The 17,329-nt window shown below is 48.5% G+C and overlaps 1 protein-coding gene across 11 annotated transcripts in view; it reads right to left on the bottom strand.

Moving 5' to 3' along the window:
• The window catches only part of trh (PAS domain-containing protein trachealess), a 398,041-nt gene that overhangs the window by 62,562 nt on the left and 318,150 nt on the right, over positions 1-17,329 (bottom strand). Inside the window, exons 1-2 of one of the 11 annotated variants that reach the window (XM_089557233.1) lie at positions 13,928-16,024; positions 5,870-5,880 (exon numbers count right to left, since the gene is read on the bottom strand). The exons of 9 other annotated variants lie outside the window; for them this stretch is intronic. In XM_089557233.1, coding sequence (XP_089413359.1) covers positions 5,870-5,880; positions 13,928-14,064 — 148 coding nt within the window. In that variant the 5' untranslated portion in view covers positions 14,065-16,024. Of the gene's footprint in view, positions 1-5,869; positions 5,881-13,927; positions 16,027-17,329 lie in introns of those variants that run through there. One more of the 11 variants, XM_089557224.1, reaches the window with a different exon arrangement.

Here is a 17,329-nt window from a genome sequence, read left to right as displayed (position 1 = left end):
TGTTCATAGTTATTTGTCTCCCTTTATGGCAGAGTGCGCATGACGGCACCTTGTTCGACTAACCAATCAGCCTGGCGCGTAGCAGTGACTATGCATGGCGTCATTGTACGAGAACAATCACTGGGACGCGGTGCTAGGCAAACGCCACAGAAACCTGAAAGTGCCCTTACCAGATGTGGTTGCATGAAAAAAAAAAAAGGGGGGGGGGGGGGGGGGACAAAAATAGAGGCGTACTTGGCGGCACATTGTTTCACCAAGACGTGGATACAACCGCGATGTCCTCCAGCGAAACACGGCGCCGTGCCGTTATACGAGGAAAACAGTATAACGGTACCGCGATTCCCTCGGGACTGACAGCGCAGCGGTCAGCGCTGCCAGTCTCCGCAACCTGGAAAAGGGCGTCACCCCGCGCGCGCTACAGCGTTCGCGTCAGCAACGCTCAGCGGCACTCGTCAGCGCAGCGGTGAAGTAGCGGCGACCAATTTGAGGCCGCCGCCAAACCACGGCGACGTTGCTGCTACTTGCTCTTCAAATCGCTCTCACGGGAACCGGGAGCCGTTGAAAACAAAAACATAAAACACGAGAGAGCACAGCGCAGGCAAAAGAAGATGACCGCTCCCTTTTACCATGTAAGCACCTCACTCTACGGCAATACCAGTCGTAAAAAAAAAAATAAAGTCGACAAAGCAAAGCGCCGGGACGAGTAATTAGGCTAAGTGCCAAAACGCTCAGAGCGCGCGGCGGGCCAAACCGCTTCTGAAGCGCAGGCACCAATCTCATCATTCGCCGCTCCTACCTATACAAAGTGTTTTGGCGGTTGCCCTGTTTTCTGTTCTCTTCTGTTTTCCCTTCCTCGTCCCCCCCCCCCCCCCCCCCCCCTCTCTCCGTACGCTAGGGTGTTTTGTACGCTTATACTGCGATTGCTGAAACTGCAACTCTCTCTCTCTCCTCCCCGCCTCCCAGCGTACAGCAGAGAGTTCCGCTTACCCCCTCTCTCCTCCTCTCCACACCCCCTCCCAACCGGCCCTTGTTTCTTTGGCGGCGGCAGGAGAGCGTCATGCCTGGCCCGTAGTGCTACCGCGCATGCGCACTCGTGCGCTATGAGGCGCGCCGTCGTTCGCGAATGCATTTTTCATCGAGAGCGCACGGCGGGGCGGCATGAAGGATCGTAACTGCATTACATGCAGTGCGCCTCTGCTCTGCGTTCGTATACGCGCTATAGATATATATACCTGAGGTCGCGCTTGATTTCGATCCCTAATGGAAGTCTTCCCGCCCACACGTCTATCCCTTTCTCACCCTCAACCTGCGGGACGAAGGGAGAGGGAAACGAAACGGCTCCCCGGTAGTCGCAGGGATAGAGCAGGGGTTATACTGTGATCGCCGCGACGTCCCCTACTGCGTCGCGACGTCGTACGGTTTCGTTGAACTAGCCGGTGCCGATCAACAACAGAGTTGTGTTTGCTTTTCTTTCCCCTCGCATCAGACTACAGGCTTTTCATACGCGTTAAGCGCAAGGTAGGATTTCGAGAAATGGCCCTGGAAAAATTTAACGTTCCCCGTGCTTTCCATAATGAGGAGAAGTCAATGGTATAGAAATGAATCGAGCGATAATTAAACCAGTCCGAAGGGTCCAGAAGAGAAATAAAAGAAATTTCAAAGAGCCAATGAGCCGGAACAGTAAATATAGCGCAAAACTATAGAAGGCAATGCCAAAATAATCCATATTAACGGCGTCAGCGACGATTTAGGCAAACGAATGATTATAATAAATCATTAGCCCCCACCTCGGTCAACGCGAACCCGAAGAGAACCGTTGAAATATATGCAGTTTCTTTTCCCCTGAAAACCATGAACAACTTCTTCGTTCCACTTCTTTATAATTCCCACAAAAAGATACAGATTTAACTGATGCAGATTTGATTTAACCAGACAGTATTCCGCTCTGTGGACCTCCTGTCAGCGAGGAAACAGTTTGGCAATCTCTTGAAGTGCTGGTAACGTATGTACAACGTGGTGGTGCACATGCCTTCTTTCGAAAGGTACGCACTGGTGCAGCAATCAGATCAAATCAAATCAAATTTATTTCACATCCATACATGATGTAAGCGGCACCGACAAAAAGAGTCAAGTTTTAGGCTTGACGGGGGTCTGTGCCCGTTCTCACCACCGCTCTCTAACGACGAAAAAATTCTAGACTTGACCTCGTGCTCCTTAAAATGATTAAAACATCCATTTCGGCACGGATACCTGCGAGAGGTTTTCTGTCTCAATGCAAGTCTTGAGAATCCTAGCAGAAAAGGCTTGTGCTTTAACACGCGCTAGCACTCGCCACTGCACGCGCGTGATCCGTGTTGTGACGTACATCATGTAGCAAAAAACATGCATGTGAGTACGCTGCGGACTCAAAGCCAACACGACTTGACGGCAGCAAGCAGAGTCCAGATCCGCCCATGTAAACCAGTCAGAAACGTATTGGCCATCTTTCAAAGTTATCGCCTTCTGATAATCAGTGCTGCTAAAGCATGTTTTGCGAATTTTTTTCCAATATTAACTCATTACGGAGTTCCATGCGCATGGTGTACTATACCAGTAGTATTCTATAGTCGGGTACAACTGAAGAACGAAGCGAATTTTCACCATCAAAGGACCCCCTTCCAGTCAATGGCGTCGGCCGATTATCATAAACCTTATTGCCTGACAGTGCAGGCAGCGGCGGAACAATTCAGGAAGGTGACTATCCCCGACCATGCAGGGAGCGGACTATCTCCTTTCATCTGCCACTCATGAGAATCTACCGACGCCATTGGCTGGTCTTCTGACGGGGAAAAACTGCTTCGTTCTTGAGTAGTATCCGAATGTAGTCAGGTGGCTGGTGCCTTCGTTTCTGTGAGCCTTCAGTACGAACTCCACTCGCAAAGGTAGAAAGAATGTAGGCAATAGAGAAGTTCAAAGCAGGGGTAGGGCAAAAATATTCCCTTCTCGATTAGGTTCCGCTGACCATACCTTTCAGCAGGCACATCAGCAACGACTGGTATCAAAGCGCTCCACGTAAACAGGCCTGCTCTCCTGCCAGTTGCTTTTATTCTCCTTTTAAGTCTAGCATGCGGATGCAGAGTAGCGGGCCTTTTGGAGCAGTGCCGAATACAGCGAAGAAAAAAAACGGCACCAGGGAAACGAACGAATCCTTGCGACGGAATGCGGCGGGAGAGGGCGGCTGGGCACAGTGTAGGAGGGATACTTTTCAAGTCGGCTGCCACGTTTTACAGGCGGCCATGAATTCACAATGAGCGTGCGCCCGACTCGAAAGGGGAGTGCGAAGAGACGCCGCGGAAACCAGTGAAGCCAACCTCGTCTCGCTCGCCCACCCGATCCGGTAAGGAACGTTTCCTTCGCTATTTCGTTTTCTTCTTCTTCTTCTCCTCCCTTTTCCAAAGTCAGCACGTACATTTACAGGATTGCGTTCTGCAGAGACAGCCCTTACAAAAAATGTTTTAGACAATCTATAGAGTGTCTATAGACTTCTGTCTATAAATTCTGTAGACTGTCTATGGACTAATCCTAGAGAACAGTCTATAGGCAATACAAGTGCCATAGACAGTCTAAAGACAATCATAGATTTATGGCCATACACATTCATTAGACTTTTGTCTATAGACAGTCCATAGACTATGAATAGACAAAAAGCAATATCTACAGGAAGTCAATAGAGTCCAGACGAAATCTATAGACTGTCTATAGACCACTTTTATAAGGGAGGTTTGCCTATGTGCATGCTGTTCTGTTCAATGCGACCCCGCGATGCGCCCGCGTTCCGTCCCCTTTTTGTTCGCCTCCTGTGCTGCATCGAACTGAGCATTTAGAAGATGTGTGCCGTCGTAGTCATCATCATCATCATAACATTACTAGTAATCCGAAACAGCTCCCAGCAAGCTGCTAAACCTAGCGGCCTATCACGTTCTGTTCTGCAGCCACTCGGTCATTCTCTTTCTTTATTACGTCATCATGTCACAGATGATGCCAACACGCTTATTATTGAATCTCCAAAGGCATGCGCCACGTGACGGCAGCCAAGAGAACTAGAAGCTCTTGCCCCGAAATTCCGATAATGCCACCATAATCATCAACCCACTTGGGTACAATGCACGACAAAGGCTCCTCCCACTAACCTCCATTAGATGGCAAAACTGCCAGTTTTCAATTTTTCTGAACAGGTTTGCAAGGTACTGGAGCACGTTAAAGATAATGGTGCGTCAGAAGACCGCAATAAGTTGAGAATAAGAAAATTAAGGCGGGGGAGAAAGCTGAGACAATGTTTTTCTACAAGCAATCTTTCAAGAGTACTTTGTTACCGTCGAAAACATACAGACAATGTATATAGAGTGAGTCTGGTTACGACAGAATGTAGCCTCTTAATAATCACTACTGAACAACTGGAGAAAAAAAAAGCCAATTACAGCTTAAAGGGCAACTGAAGCGGTTTTAGAATTCGATGAGTTTAAGGTTGCCGAATATGCAAAGTGTGGAGGTAAAGCCTGCGAAATCGTTTTGCTCTAGCATTTTCAATGGTGGCGTAATCGCCGAATAAAGTCATCGTGGGCGTCCAGGTTCTCTGAGGTACAGCCTTTGTCAGAAGTTTAGAGCCCAGGGGGTTTGCTTCTAGGCCACACTCTTTTGCTCCTAATGCGCGCTCAGCGTCCCAAATCTCCTGCAGTTAAGAAGATTTTTCGTCCTCCTCCCTCCGATGCGTGGGACTTCCATGAGTGCTACAGGAGCGCCACAACAGTCCTTTGAAGCAAACCCCCTGGGCTCTAAACTTTTAACAAAAGCTGTACACAGAAACGGGCAGAGGCCCCGATAATGACGTCACGTATGACGGCCCTACGTTTGCAGCGAAGAAACGGTTATTCCATGGAGGAAAACCGACGCCATAGAAGGTGAACCTCGCGATGCATTGTTTGGCGCCATCTGACGACGCACAGCAGCATTCAGGCGTAAGCAGTGGACATCTGAAATTTCGGCAACAATGACGCCACTGCTTAGTTTCCTCGCACTCCTCCAACGCAGTGAGGAGGAACCTAAACATCGTCGCGGTTTTAATCGAGGATTATGTCACCATTTTAAATGCTAGTGCAAAAATAATTTGCATGCTTTATCTAGAAGCTTGATAGATACGAATTCTTCTATGTATAACCTCGAATTATAAAAAAAAAAAACGTTCCAGCTTCCCTTTAAGATGTCCCAGCCCAACTGCCGTCTAACAATGGCGCATTTTATATCTCTTGGTGAATACAAGGGGGGTACTGCGCACAAAAAGACAAGGACAAGAAGATAACACAACAAGCGCAGACTCGCGACTAACTTTATTTCAAAACACGACACTCCTTTTATAGTTTCAAAACTGTCAGGTTGGCGCGTGAGTTGAAGTTGAAGTGAGTTGAAGTTGAAGGTGGCGCGTGAGTTGGCGGAGGCGTTTTTTATCAAACAGAAGGATAAAGATTGCGTAAGTGACCCTTCTATCAAACTGTATCACAATGAAGACAGGTTTTTGGTTTCATCATGTGTGTGATGTGACAGTTTTGAAACTATAAAAGGAGTGTCATGTTTTCAAATAAAGTTAGTCGCGAGTCTGCGCTTGTTGTGTTATCTTCTTGTCCTTGTCTTTTTGTGCGCAGTACCCCCCTTGTATTCACCATGATTGACCGACTAGCCCAACAACGTACGCTTTTATATCTCTTTACCACCATGCATTCATAATGACTCCGCTTCTTCTCAGACATGTGGCACGCAGCGCTAGGGACTTGTAGCAGGACTTACAAGAAATTTTCATGGGCTGCTATGACGCACATACCAACGAGCGAACAGAAACACTCAACAGCACTGTCAAAAGTGACCTCTCGAGAGCGGCTGCCTTTCAGAGAGCGAACAAAAGTAGGGACACTTTTGTTCAGTGGTAGAACCGAAGTGATTCCACTGCGCCACGAGCCTGCTGTTCTTTCGAGGGAGGCAGACGTTCTTTCCGGTCTGGTAGCGTCATTTCTCTCCAAGCAATGGGAATTCTCCCGTGTGGTGACCTCATTTCCACCCCGCCAATGGAAATACTTCGGTCTGGTGAAGTCACCCCTCGCCAGCCAATTGGAATGCTCCGTTCTAGTGACGTCCCTTCCCTCTAGCCAATGACCGACAACGCATTTGGTGCCATGAGTCTTCTAATGCTATCGCATCAAAAAAAAAAAAAAAGCGAGGGTGCGGAGAAGGTATCGTGATACTCAAACGCGATATCTTTGCTGTTCTACTTTTTTACTGTTCCAGCGGCACAAAGAAGAAACAATTTATTTCGGGAAATAAATTGTTGCCTCCCTCCACGTAGCAATTAAGTGTCGTCGGACCATGGATGAGCGAGAAGCTGACATTGGTAGCCTTAATTCCATTCCGTATGCGGACCGAAGTTCGGCCTCTCTGCCGGCACAGATGGATAAACTGCGGAGTTCTCGACATACGCAAGCACTATCTACAATACAAGTTCACCAGCCGTGGATCCAGAAAACAAGACTGACGCATTCACGCTGTATCTAGCACGCACTAAGATACCGAAGGGAAAACAAGCGTGGTCACGTGACACATTGCTTCCAGAGCGCAGTGACCGCTAGAGTGTCGGAACAAGTACTCCCTGGTCTCTGCGTGATACTGTTTCACTCCTCTTAGCTCGGCGCGTCTACTCCTGTTCACTCACTAGACGGACCATTAGCTTTTATGGCTTTAGACAAATACTTGAGATACGTGGCTGAACGATTCCAAAACTAAACCGAAAACAACCATTCAAGAAAGACATGAGAGCGCAAAACGGGGACACGGACGAGGAAGGGAACAGGACGAGCGCTGCACTTTCAACAGGATTTATTCAGGGAAGAACGTTTAAATAGCCTTTGCTCTTATCCATGCTCTTTATCGCAGACAATCGCCTCTCACAGATACGCATCAAGAAACAGCATTTCACGAATATGCACCAGCAAGCCCAGTTTCAAGTACTTCACAACCATTCAAGTTTTGTTTTAGGCCAGCAGAAGTAATTCATTCCAGAGGCGACGGTAACAAATGTTTCTCTTCCTTTATCGGAACAAAAAGGTGGTTAACTCTGTCAGTGTCGGGAAAAGAAACACTCGGAGAGCGGAATCTTTGACGTGCGTGTGTGTGCTAGAATGAGGAGAAGGATAATGGTGTTGCCCTCACAGAGTCACCAAGAGTGCCTCAACCCACCGCTACCTTTCTTCAAACACCGAACAAGAACGAAATCAAACAACGGAGAGAACCGGTCGCAGACAGAGAAGAAGTGAGAAAGACTCAGGGAAGAAAACGAGAGCGACAGAAGTCTTGAGGAAAGCGACGCTGCGCGAACTGGAAAACCGAACGAAGAGGAGCGCGGGCGGCGACGAAAAGCGGCGGCGGCGGCGAGCCAGGCAACAAAGCGCCTCTGACGAGCGGCGCGGACAGCGACGGCGAGGAGCAGGCGGGCGAAGTGAACAGCGAAAGAAGGAAGCTCTCACTGCAGCACAGCCCGTCGGCGACGGGCAGGAGCGCGCGCGCGCGCGCCAAACTCAATTTCGCGACGCCGACGTGCTCGCGGTGCACAATTAGGAGACGCCGCGCCGCGCGTTTTCTCTCCTCCTCTCCTCCATCTGCCTCCTCGCGCTGTCTGGAGAGCGACGAGGGAAAGGAGGAAGAAAAGAGAGGGGTGAGGCCAGTATCTTGACGAAACAGGCGCGCCATGGATACGTGCCCAAAACAAACCGCACGGCGAGGGAGGCTAGTGGGGTGAAAGTGGGGAGGAGGGATACGCGATGAAGGGGAAGACTGGACCCGAGGAGAAGCGGAGAGGCCTATCAACGAACCTCGCAGAATAATCTTCGCGCTGCGGCTAAGGCGGACGAATATCCGGAATAAAGCGACGTGAACGCGGGGCGGGCGATAATTAATTTCTGAGGCAAACATCGGGTGGGCGGGAAACGGAGCAGATCAGAGGAAAAGGGAAAGGGGGGGGAGCTCACTGAAACATCTGCGCGTAATCTAACCAGGAGTGACGAACCATATGACGGATACAACGGATACAATGTGCAGTTCAGTCCCGACGTCACAGATTCCACGAGAGGGAATTAGATAATTCCGTTGCACGGCACAAAAATTTCATCATTTCGGCTTCCTGCGTGACAATTTTTGTTTCGTTACGGCTAAAGAACTAAAATATTCGACGACCTGATATTCTCCTTCAAGTGAAGCTTCCGTTGACAAAAAAAAAATAAATGTGAGACTGCTCCTTGCTGCGCAGAGAGGCCTGCACACGTAATCGGAATTCCCGGATATTTCAACAGATATTTCCCTCCGGAATTCTGACCTTTTATGCGCGTTCTTAAAAGGTTTCAAAAACACATCAGCGAAGGATATAAATAAGCGCAGAAGGAGTCATGCAGAAAGGGTCCTTTCGAGGAAGTTCTCTCTTTTTTTTTTTCAGAACAAACACCCGTGAAAAAAAAATGCACAATGCAGCTTTCAAGGTAGCTCTGTTGCTGTGTTGTCCAGATATCTGCAACAGATCGCACTCCTCTGTATGTTGCATAAATCCACATCATAGTGTTCTACGCTACAGGCGATATTTGAGGAGGCGCCAAGAGGCAGCTATGCGGGCAGTGACACAGCCCGTGCGCAGCTACAAGCGAAGCCTCCTCATTACTGACAATATATAAAACAAAATTTAGTATGTCCAGTTTCTCTCGCACGCTGCGTGGCTCTAACTACACTTGGGCACAGCGAAGAGCTGCTAGCTTTGAACCAATCGCAATATACGCTGACTTTCCTAGTAAGGAAACTTCACTGCATTTCCCTTTATAGTTATTTTTTTTAAATATCTCTCATCAGAAAGTTATTACTGCTCTTGAAACAATAGAGCAAAAAATGAGGAAGCCAACATTAAAGAAAGCCAAAAGGCTCCTTGCAGGACGAAGGGAAAGTGAACTGTTTGGATACTTCTGGTGACGTAAAGAACATTCTTTATCTCAGCTGGCTGACTATAATTTGCGAACCTCGAAGATACTGCGGTGCACCTGACCTTAGATAACAAAGACCTTCCTCCTAATAGCCAGCTGCAATTAATTTTTTTAATTGATATGCACGACCAGTAACTGGCTCAGTAAAAAAAAAAGCCTTAATTTCAATACCTGCCGAAAAATACTCTGTTGAGACGGTGCGGTGCTTCTTGCAGTGCAGCACAGGACGCGATCCCGCTACCAAATACTGCGTAGGCATTACGAGCACACAATTCATTTCTTTTTTTCAACTCCTGATAGCAGTGCTCGTTTTCAGTCATGTTGTGTCCCCTTATTGCTTTTGTGTGTGTGCGCCCCCGCATCCTCCTAACGACAGTTCGCATCCTCCTCCTAACGACCACTCAATCCTCCTCCTAACGACCACTCGCATCCTCCTCCTAACGACCGCTTGCCCCTCGTCGCACGCTGTCGCCGGATGCCCCCCCACGGTGCGCCCCCGCACCCTCCTCCTGTTCTGGGAAGCCACTCCCTCCCGTGGACGCTTCTCCACTCCCTCCTTTCTTCGGGCGGCCAGTTCGGCTCCTGCCTCGGTCGACGCTGGTCGCACCCTCATCTGCTTTAAATAAACGAAGTCTTAAAGTACCGTGTGCGTCTTTCGCTGCATTCAACACAGCGACCGGACACGACAAGTCATAAACAATAAACGTTGTTATGTAGTACCCCCTATTTTTCCTTATCTCGTGAAAGAAAGGAAACTACAATTTCGATATCTCTCTCCGGAAAGAGTGTGACCGCCTCTTCACAGATGGCGCCACGAGTCCAACAAAGCGCCTCTATGGTCGGCGTGTTTCCACACCTCTGTAGTTTAGGAAGCTCTAATCGGTTTTAACTAGAAAGAAACACTAATTTAAAAGTCGTGGAACTTTCTTGCTCAAGCTTGTGAAAAAAACAAGTGTATTTGTTCGGTTTAGCCAACACAACGTCACTAGCAGATATGCTTTAGAAAGCATATAATAACTAAATATGACAACAGCAGCAAGCTTGTATCCTCCTAACGCAACAGCTCAGAAGTCCCTACCAACCTACTACTATGTTGCTACCTACACAAGAACACTTGTATTACACTACAAGCAGTGTCTGAGAGTCATACGGGCAGCACTGAAATATGAGGACTGAAATGTGTATAGTAAATGTTTTAATGTGTATAGAGCACTCATATCGCCTCTATAGAAATAATCAGCCTCTCCACAAGCATGCGAGGCTGCACGCAGTGGATAACAGTGCGAACCCCAGTTCTGCCAAACAGGAAAGCGTGCTTTTCCACATTTAGCCTTTCACTGAGGCAATGCCGACTTACAGGCTGCCAACAGTCGTGGGATCAAACGTTTGGTGAGTAATCAGGATGGCGGAGCATGAAAAACGGGAAAAGCAGAAGAAATTACTGAACAGTAATAAATGTAAGGAGCTTCGCAGAAGATTTCATCCTCTGTACCGCTCACAACCCCAACAATAACACCGAATGTGGAGAACTCTCAGCATGCCCCGAATATTGGGTTAAGTGAACGACGCAGGAATGAATTCACTGCTTGAATACTTCAAGCTATCAAGCTTCAGCTATAATATGAAAAAGTCTCATTATCACAGATATTTATTTATCATTTGCGTCCGGCTTCGTGCCCACAACATGGACACAATCAGATGATCGGCATGGGAAAGATATCTTCCTAGCGCGCATGTTTATTGCTCGTATTTAACTGGATAACTGCTGCGCAATAATACGGAAGCTTAACCAAGAGTGTTACCTAATATAAGAGAAGCAGTCGATTAAATTACATAAACACGGTATGATAGAAGGGAAAGGCATTGGGAGTGCTTGCGTTTGCTCCTCCGACTACACATGTACAAGGGCCTCAGATTTAGTGAATGTTCAAAAAATAGAGAACAAATATATTAATTCATAAAAAAAGGGGACGTCAAGGACTTGACAGATTACAGACCGGTGAGCTTACTGCGCGTCGCCAACAAGATATTTAATAAAGTATCCGTTAATGCAGTCAGGACAAATTTAGACTTAAATCAACCAAGTGACCAGGTAGGTATTCGCAAAGGCTACTCGACAAGAGCATATAGTCATACTGTCTATCATGTGATAGATAAATCCGCAGAATATAACGAACCTCTATACATAGCCTTCATAGATTACTAGAAAGAATTTGTCTCAGTCGAAACTAGACAAACAAATAAAAAAGTATTCGGTTTTATTCCGTTTCTAATACTTTGCCTCAGTAGGCCTTCTCATTGTGAACGAACATTTTATATCACTCGACGCAGGCTTAGAACGTCCGGTTGACGTTCACAACAGAACTAATCTCCAGCGTAGATGATTACAATTACCCCCATTTGTTGGAATTTTCCGCTGGTTTCGAAAATATGCACAGCCTTTGTCAGAAATATATAGTGCAAGGTATTTATGCCTAAGCCTGGCCTAGCAGCGTGTTCCGTTTTGCGCCATCAGTGACCCTAGTCTCTTGAACGCGGGAGGAAATCGCGTTCACAAACTTCGCAAGCTTAGGTCTGCCAAATATGCTAGAGCAAATCCCTTGGGCTGCATATTTTTGACAGTGGCTCCGCCTTCATGTTGATAAACAAAAAAAGGAGCCATAGGCACTAGTTACAGATCAAGAAATGCTTCAGCTGGCTATCCCGCCGCCGGGGTGCACACCTGGGCATCACTATGATGACATATCTAACAAGAAACAAGTATATTTTGCAACAAGCTAAGCAAGCGCGCGGGCTTCCGTCGGACATGGGAAGGAATGTGCAAGAGACTGGAAGCAAAGGACAAGCAAGGAACTCGTGAAAATTGGAACTTAGCGCTTGGTTCCTTCGTATAAATTGGCGACTACATGGGCTTGGTTGTGGCATGTAGGTTTCGAAACTACGGCACTGCTAGCTTAGCGTATGAAGAAGAAATCGGTGGAACGTAGCACGTATTGACAGATAGTTACTAAAAATGGCGAGTGGAGACGACGCTTGCATTAGTCACGTGTCATTACCTGCAGCTGCTCAGTGCATTTTCCTTTTTTAGGAATAATCACTCGGTGTTCACCCAGCATCACACTGAACGCGCGCGCAGTAGGAACAACTAGGCAGTTAACTGTGGTTTAGAGATGAACGGCTTTCAGGGCACCATCTATGAGTAGTATTAGAAGCCCACCGATTGTAGATATCTTTGAAGAGGGGGGGGGGGGGGGGGGGGGGACTATCCGTTTTCTCATTCTGTTTACATGCGTCTCGCCGCAACAGCATCGCCTGATGTTACCGGTGCTCCCTGGCGCGGAGCTCGAATTTCGATGCAGGCGAAATTCTAGAGGCCCGTGTACTGTGCGATGTCAGTGCACGGTAAAGAACCTCAGGCTGTCAAAATTTTCGGAGTCCTTCACTACGGCATCCCTCATAACCTGAGTCGCTTTTGGACGTTAAACTCCATAAACTAAACTAAACTAAACTAAACTAAACTAAACTAAACTAAACTAAACTAAACTAAACTCTTCATTCGCAATTCGAAGATCGCTGCAATACATTTCGCGTCAGAGCAAGTTAGGAAATAAGGCCTGGTTCACAGAGATCGCTGTAACAAAACGAACGAAATAACAATCCTTGGCGAAACGATGATTGTGCAGAAGATCGTTTCACTCACGTGCTTTATCCTACACCGACTCGTATCTCTAGGAAGCACTTCGCAACTTGGAGAGACCTAAGGACAGTTGCTTCGTGGACCTTTAAACTGCCTACGCCAAGCTCAGGACAATGTATTCGGACTGCGGCAGCCAAATGATTAATACTTATCCAGTCTTACCATCGCTTGATACGAACATGCCGGTAATAAGCAGGGTGGGGGCCTCGAGCTACTTTCCAGAAGATGTATATACTCTCGAGCATACGCGTCTACAAATAACTGCTATGATTCCGAATCCTTGCCGGTGTCATATGAAATAACACGAGCGAGAATAACTCGAACGAAATGTCGAATGAAAAGATTTCATTTAAAGGAGCATCGACAGCAAATTTTTCCTTGAATGTTTTAATCTTACAAATCATGTGTTAGACATTAGTGTACAATGATCACCCAGTGACATTCGCCTTCGATAGTTAAAAAATTTATAATGTAATTTTTTTTTCTTGATGCAGTTTCGATTTAGGTTCCAGCACTCGAACGATGGCTTTGTCGTGTAAGGCGTGTTTTGGCCATGCGAGGCACAGAAAAAAAAAATCGTAATATAACCATTGATACGTAGTTTAAATTCACTACAACGCTTAAGCCAGCTTGCTTCAAGGAGCTTCAATGAGAACGAAGGACGTATCAGCGGTTATACTGCCATTTTTCTTATGCCTCACGTCACCTAAACACTCTACACATAATAGCCACCGCTCGGTTGATGAAACTAAAAAGAAACAGCATGACAGAAAAAGAAATCAATTATAAACAATTTAACGGACTTAGGCGAATACCACAGAGTCAGCCATGTATTCTAATTACATATGCATCTTTACAGAGAAGAAAACACTGAACTAAAATTACGTGTCGATAATCCTTTAAGTGATATCGAATGTCGGCATGACTAATACTTAGTTTCAAAGTACGACTACCAAGTTCTTCGTAAGTGGTAACTAACTTTACCCGTATTTGCTCTCTTTCAGTTATTGATTGCGCATAGTGGTAGCGTTTCATTTGGCCCTGATAGCGGTACACTACGCAGCCAAATGGGAGCATTAACGCATCTTCTTCGCAGAACAGTGATTTCTTGGCGAATCAAACGAATCAAAAAAGAGACCAGGTCGACGGGGAGCAGGCAGGCATGCGTGAGTACTGTGCAGGCAAGTCCTACCAGCTCGGCACCGTCCACGAGTGGCCGTAGGGGCCCGCTGCGTCGACTGCGGCCGCAGCGGCGGCAGCAGCAGCGGCCTGGTGATGGTGGTAGCCCATCTCGGCGGCCGAGTGTGGTTGAGGCCGAAGCATCAGCATGGCTGGATGGTCCGGGGTCAGCTGCTTCTTCACGCGCACACACACACACACTCGGTTCCCGACAGCCGTTCGTCGCCAAAGTCACGCGGGACTCACACGGTCGCGTCCAAACTTTTCCGCGACTTCTCACTCCCTGAAGACGCCGGAAAACGAAACTATCGCTGACTGAGGTAACGACTAACCGCTCGGCTACAGCGAACTCTTCCGCCAAGTTAGGAACACTAGACGATATAATACGATATGCCACGTTCCAACGCTAAGTCGCTTATCAGAGAAAAGTAATAAAACTGCGGACGATAGCAACGCGTCTGAAAATATCCCTAAAGAAACAACCGACGGCGATCGCGAGACCAGAAGACGGCAAACAGCAACAGAGCGATCTACAAGGTAATTATTACCTCACGAACGACGACAGCGATAACCTGAAAAAGCCAACAAAGAATAAGTATAACAGGGAACAGGGATTTAAAGCTACCCCGCGGCAAGCTTTCACGCAAACAACGAACGAGCAAAAAGCTAAGGCAAGCGTCTACGCTAAGCAATGGTAAAAAAAGAAAGAGGAAGTTAAGATAAACGAAGCACGGAGAAATTGACTAGACAGTAAAACGTGACGAGAGGGGAAAGACCGACACTGGTGGCCCAGACGGATTTCGTGTTAACGAGGGATTCCCCCTAAACGGCGGAAAGTCAGAGTCGGGACCGGAATCCAAAACGTAAACTCGGACGTGATCTCAAAAAGGAGGCGGAAAAAGAGCGCGAAATGACGTAAACAAAAGCTAAAGGCCGACCAGAAATAAAAGACGGCGCTGGATGGGGGGGTAGGATGGGGAGGAAACCTGCAAACGAGACCTGGCGTCGCAAAGAGGCGGCAGTGTGGCCGTCGCCGCCGCGCGGAGAACGTGACGGGGCGTCGCGACGTCCCCCTACGTGACGTCGCGTTAGACGGCGGCGGCGACGACTGCGACGACGACGACGTCCGGGGATAGCAGCGCGGAGAGGGCCCCCCCGCTAAAAGAGCGTCGGACTCTGGCGCGGTCGCCCGCCGACCGAATCGGCGATTCCGCACCCGTCTCCGGTAGTCAGCGTGACCTCCCCCTCCCGCCCCCCGCGGACGTGGAAGCCGTACGTGCCCCCGGACGAGAGCCCACCAAGGCCGCCGACGCTCTCCGGACGGCCGCAAAAAAGCTCGCGCGCCGCAGACGCGTGCCGACCGAAACTCGCACGTCAGCGCAGAGAAGAAGAAGGCACTCGGTGCCGCGAACCACGTCCGCCGCCACCGGGCGGTCAGGCCTCTCCGCGGGGTCCGCCGCGGCTGTGCTTCCCCGCACGAACGGCCGACGTGAGCTGAGACGCCAAGCGACACGCGGGGCGCCTTCCTTTCCCACCGAGCGCGGCGGTGGCTAATCCGAGCGAGGCGCCGTCAGCCGCGACCTGCTTCCCCGCAGCGATCACGCGCGCGCGCTGCGCCGCTCGACTCCGCCGCGATGCGGGAAAGCCCGGCCGTCCGGCGCCCTCTCCACCGCGCCGTCTCTTCCCCGTTTCCCTTCCCGCACACTCCCTAAACTTCCCTTTCCAGCCCGTTTGCGCCTCCTCGCCAGACTCTTGCGAACCCACCGCGCTATCCGGTCGGTGGGCGAGACCCCGACGGCGGCCGAGAGGCTCGGGGCGTGCTCCGGGCCCTTTGGTATTCCCGGCCCGTGGCTCACGTCCCGGCCTCCGAGGCGCTGACGTCACGGAGCAAAGAGAGGGAGAACGAAGCTGGTGCGCGGTAAAGGCGATCGTGCTTCAGTCGCGGCGACGCACGTGACGGGGGAAGGGGGACTGAGACGAGAGAAAGGGGTGCGCGCGGGGAGGATCCACCCATTCGGCGTTCCTGAGGGTTCGCGCGCTTCGCCCGGGACACGCCCCGGAGAACGGGCCCGGAGCTCGGAGGGGAAGAGGGGGCCGAAGGGGAGCCCGGGATCGGGGGCCGCCTCTTGTCGACTCCGGGCCGAACGTGCGCAGCGAACTGTGCAGCGGCGATAAAAGTGCTCCGATTGGAGCGGCACGCTATTTTGTTTTTCCTCACTTTGCCTTCCGAACGACAGCGGCATGCTTTCACTGAATTCGTTGCGAAGCTTCTCCGCGTGTCCCCGATAACAGGATTGTCGCAGACGCCGAAAACGGCACGAGTAAAATACTATGCGGAAAAACGGCGCGATCGCTGCTTACTGATGTTGGGCTGTAAAATGAGCGAGGATCACGAGTAACTCTGTGTTTTCAATGATACGATGAGTCCGTCTTGTGACACAGCACCTGGAGCTGAGCGTACGCCCAATATAGCTACTTCCTTCTTATTCGTTTGTACGAAGACACACATTTCGAACGCTACTCAGGAATATTTTTCATCGTTTAACGGAAATACGTACTCCCCCCTTTCTTCTTTACAATCCGGATTGCTCGGCCAGTTGAGGCAGCAACACAATCAAGAAAATTTTGCGCAAGCCACGACGAGACAGAAGGACACGTGCAATATTGTGTGTGTGCGCGTTTCTGCCTAGTCTCCCGTTATGGTTTGCGCGGTTTTCTTAATTCGTTTAGGTAGAGATTCTTGCTTTGCCACAGACTCATTGAACTTGCGCCAGGGCTGACGCGATATGCTTCTTACCTTAGCACGATGAAAGAAAAATGTCTTTGTCGAGTTTATCGAGCTGTGTGCTTTATATCTGTTTGTCTCTGAATAGCATTCTCCAACATGAGAGAAAAATGCGCGCGACAGTGTCATCCAAGGCACCCATACTGACTGCAAGAAATGTTTTGTTTTGGTTTGGTTTATTGGGGTTTAACGTCCCAAAGCGACTCAGGCTATCAGGGACGCCGTAGTGAAGGGCTCCGGAAATTTCGACCACCTGGGATTCCTTAACGTGCACTGACATCGCACCCTCGTTGGCGTTTCCACAACCCAACACCCACCAAAACAAAGCGTACGAAAAGTACGGAACTAACGAAAGTCAAATGTAGCTGCAGACCGAATGAATAAATAAATATATATATATATATATATATATATATATATATATATATATATATATATATATATATATATATATATATATATATATATATATATATATATATATATATATATATATATATATATATATATATATATATATATATAAAGGAATACAAAAAAAGGACTCAGGAGGAGTCTCTCGTGCAGTTCCGTCAACAAGACGTCATGCAATCGAAATAATCACGGCAAAACCACAAGATCAGAGTTACT

Source organism: Amblyomma mixtum, chromosome 8 (assembly GCF_055824585.1).
Source record: "Amblyomma mixtum isolate Tamu chromosome 8, ASM5582458v1, whole genome shotgun sequence".
Taxonomy (NCBI): domain Eukaryota; kingdom Metazoa; phylum Arthropoda; class Arachnida; order Ixodida; family Ixodidae; genus Amblyomma; species Amblyomma mixtum.
The sequence above is the reverse complement of the archived record's forward strand: the minus strand, read 5'-3'. Positions and strand labels throughout refer to the sequence as shown.